The following is a 3,178-nucleotide window of genomic DNA, read 5'->3' on the forward strand; positions in this document are numbered from 1 at the left end:
GTAATAAATAGGGTGAGTACACTTCAGTCAATAATCTTTCTATGTTTCTTTTTCAACAGGAGCAGGTTTGTATGGACAAAAGGATGTCAATGGACAAAGTTCATCGTGAGGATACGATTGTTTCAAAGTCTCAAATTCAAATCTTCGTCAGTCCTTCATAACAGAAGTCTCATAAATTCCTATGTTAACATCCATATTGCACAATCGCCTTAGGGTAAGGTTTCCAAAATATTGCAATATCAAAATATCCCAAGCAGGGTAAAATTCAAAAATCCTTCCTCTAAGGGTAAGGTCAGAAAAAGGCTGGCCTTTTTTATTTTTTATTTTATGCCAAATATTGGCATGCTCATAACTTCCATAATCTGAAGCGATTTGTACAATCTCAACACTGAAAGCCGTAATGTATTCTTGAGGTATTCCTTCCATGCCCGTCTAGAATGCCATATATGTGTCATATGCATGTCATTCTTCCTCTTAACAAACAGGTGCAGATTATAAATTTGCTTCAAGAATACTTTCCACTAGTAAGAGATTTGCAATGCAATTACAGTTACCAAGTGGCCAGGAGAAAAAATGCTGCCCCTTTAATAGAGGCTTAATGTCTCAAAATGGACAATTGAAGCTTTTCATGGCATGGAGATAAATAACATTGCCTGCCATTTGCTGCAGACTGGGAAAACCCTATATTGGATTGCACTGTTTCATCCATATACAACCAGAAAAGGTATTCTTGCTGCACCTGAACTCTTTACAAAAACGTATCATGCAAATAGAAGGAATTTCCCTTGTCCTCAGAATTTTCTTCACTTTATAATCTTTAATACTGACTTATCTATCAGAAACTCAACAGGTAAGGCTTTCCCCACTGCTAAGAAAAGGTTGTTGCGTTACTTTTTTTGCTTGTCCTGAACAGCCACCATTTTTAAAGGTAGTAACTCGATAGATTGACGGTTCCAGCCCACCACTTAAAATCATCTTCCAAAACTTCTCTCTCTCTGCCTGCAAAGGAGAGACAGTGGGCACAAGAAAAGGGCCTTCACAAAGACAGGGCTTTCTCAGTGGTGACACCTCCCATTTGGAAGTCCCTTGAGGCTTGCATGGTGCCTATCTTACTTTGCTATAGGTGCCCTTTCTATTTTTACCCAAGATTTCAACTGAAGGGGCTCCATTTTTTTTAGTTGTTTGTGTGGTCTGCTTCTTGCCTGAGGACTGTTTCATAAAGATATTTCAAGTTGCTGAGCTCCGTTTTTTATGGATTGCTTTTATGCTTTGGTTATATAGAATTACTTTTCTGACAATTTTATGATCCACCTTGAGCAGCCCTCTGGGAAGACAACATATATATATTTGCCAAAATATATAAATAGGTAACATCCATAAATTGGGCTGCATCCAACCAGCTTTTTCACTAAATAATACACAATTTGTTTCATTATTACAGCTCCTGTCCCATGTGTCTTTTGTTTATGACAGCATTATTCTCCTTGGCCACCTTTTTTAGTGGACAAATGGGAATCACTCCTCCCTTCTTCTCCAGCAAAAAATCTGCTTGGATGCAGCCTGTTGCATGTATTCATATATAGGTAGAGTAACCCTTATCTGGATATCCCATATCCGGACTGATCCGAAAACCAGACTCCTCGAGCCAGCATGCAGGCAGATCCATGCTGCCTGCTTTCAATGTTTCCTCTCACCTAAAAATAAAATAAAATACAGTGTACACTGCATCATAGGTGGAGACTGAAAGTCTGCCATTGTTAGTTTGCTGTTGCTCTTGTTTAACAGTTGGTATAGATATTCTGGTGAGACAGTTACACCTTTGCTTTCTGATGGTTCAATGTATACAAAATTGTTAAAAATATTGTATAAAATTACATTCAGGCTATGTGTATGAAGTGTATATAAAACATAAATGAATTGGGGTCCTATCCTCAAGATATCGCATTATGTATATGCAAAAATTCCAAAATATTCCTACATGCGGAAAGATCCAAAATACGGACCACTTCTGGTCCCACGTAGTCCGGGTAAGGGATACTCAACCTGTGCAATGTCCCAGAAGCGCTAGGGTGTTATTTCAAAATCTAAATTGGCCCGATCTTCATGTGTTTTAAAAAGTAGATGTTTCTAAAATGTACTCAACAGCAAACCAATTCTACTTGTTTCTATTTCCACAGATTTTAAGTGTGCTGAATAACTCAACATGGAAAATCAAACCATAATAACAGAGTTTATACTGTTGGGGCTCTCCAGTGACCCACATCTACAGGTTTTTCTGTTCTTGTTGTTTCTAATCATATTTTCAATGATATTATTAGGGAATGCAACAATTATTCTGGTGATCCGGATGGAGGTTGGCCTTCAGAGCCCTATGTTCTTCTTCCTCAGCCATTTAGCCCTTGTGGACATCTATTATTCCTCGGTCACTCTCCCAAAGATGCTGGAAAACTTCATTGCACAGAACAAAACCATTTCCCTGGAAGGATGCATCACTCAGATCTTTTTCTTTTTCCAGTCTGCCGATGCTGAGGTTTTCATCCTCTCCGCAATGGCTTATGACCGCTATGTTGCCATCTGTGACCCACTGCATTATTCCACCATCATGAAAAAGACTTTCTGCAGACAGCTGGTGGGTGGAGCATGGTTATTGGGTTTCTTATATGCGATGGCAAACACGTTGCCATTGGCAAATGCCCATTTTTGCGGGAACAATACTATCCCCCACTATAGCTGTGAACTTCCTTCCCTCTTGCCATTGTCTTGCAGCTACCCTCTCACCAATTATGTTGTGCTTTTCACCTCTGTAGTAGTATTTGGGCTCAGCTCGTTCCTTCTCACCCTTGTCTCTTATGTTCACATCATCTCCACCATCTTGAAAATTCGCTCCGCCGAGGGGAGAAGCAAAGCCTTCTCCACCTGCAGCTCCCACCTCATTGTGGTTGGCTTATTTTACTCGGCAGCTTTTTTTCGGTACATGAAGCCCAATTCCGAATCATTTATAGAACTGGACAAAGTGGTGTCAATCCAGTACAGCATCTTAACACCCCTGTTCAATCCGATAATATATAGCTTGAAAAACAATGACATCAAAACTGCTTTGAGAAAATTTTTTGGAAACCTTAGGTTTTTTTAAATGAAACTCTTACAGCCCATTCCTGTAAATTGGGCCGAAACTTCT

General features: G+C 39.5%; 1 protein-coding gene across 1 annotated transcript; it reads left to right on the forward strand.

Annotated features, from left to right (window-relative positions):
- Nucleotides 1-2,203: 2,203 nt before the first annotated feature.
- Nucleotides 2,204-3,133, forward strand: LOC130492968 (olfactory receptor 8S1-like). Its single transcript, XM_056866746.1, has one exon. The coding sequence runs from the start codon at nucleotides 2,204-2,206 to the stop codon at nucleotides 3,131-3,133; it is 930 nt and encodes a 309-aa protein (XP_056722724.1).
- Nucleotides 3,134-3,178: the final 45 nt, after the last annotated feature.

Source organism: Euleptes europaea, unplaced genomic scaffold, assembly GCF_029931775.1.
Source record: "Euleptes europaea isolate rEulEur1 unplaced genomic scaffold, rEulEur1.hap1 H_4, whole genome shotgun sequence".
Lineage (NCBI taxonomy): Eukaryota > Metazoa > Chordata > Lepidosauria > Squamata > Sphaerodactylidae > Euleptes > Euleptes europaea.

What these genes read in the sequence shown, in the direction of transcription:
- LOC130492968 (XM_056866746.1), top strand. Translation starts at nt 2,204, where the DNA reads ATGGAAAATCAAACCATAATAACAGAGTTTATACTGTTGGGGCTCTCC.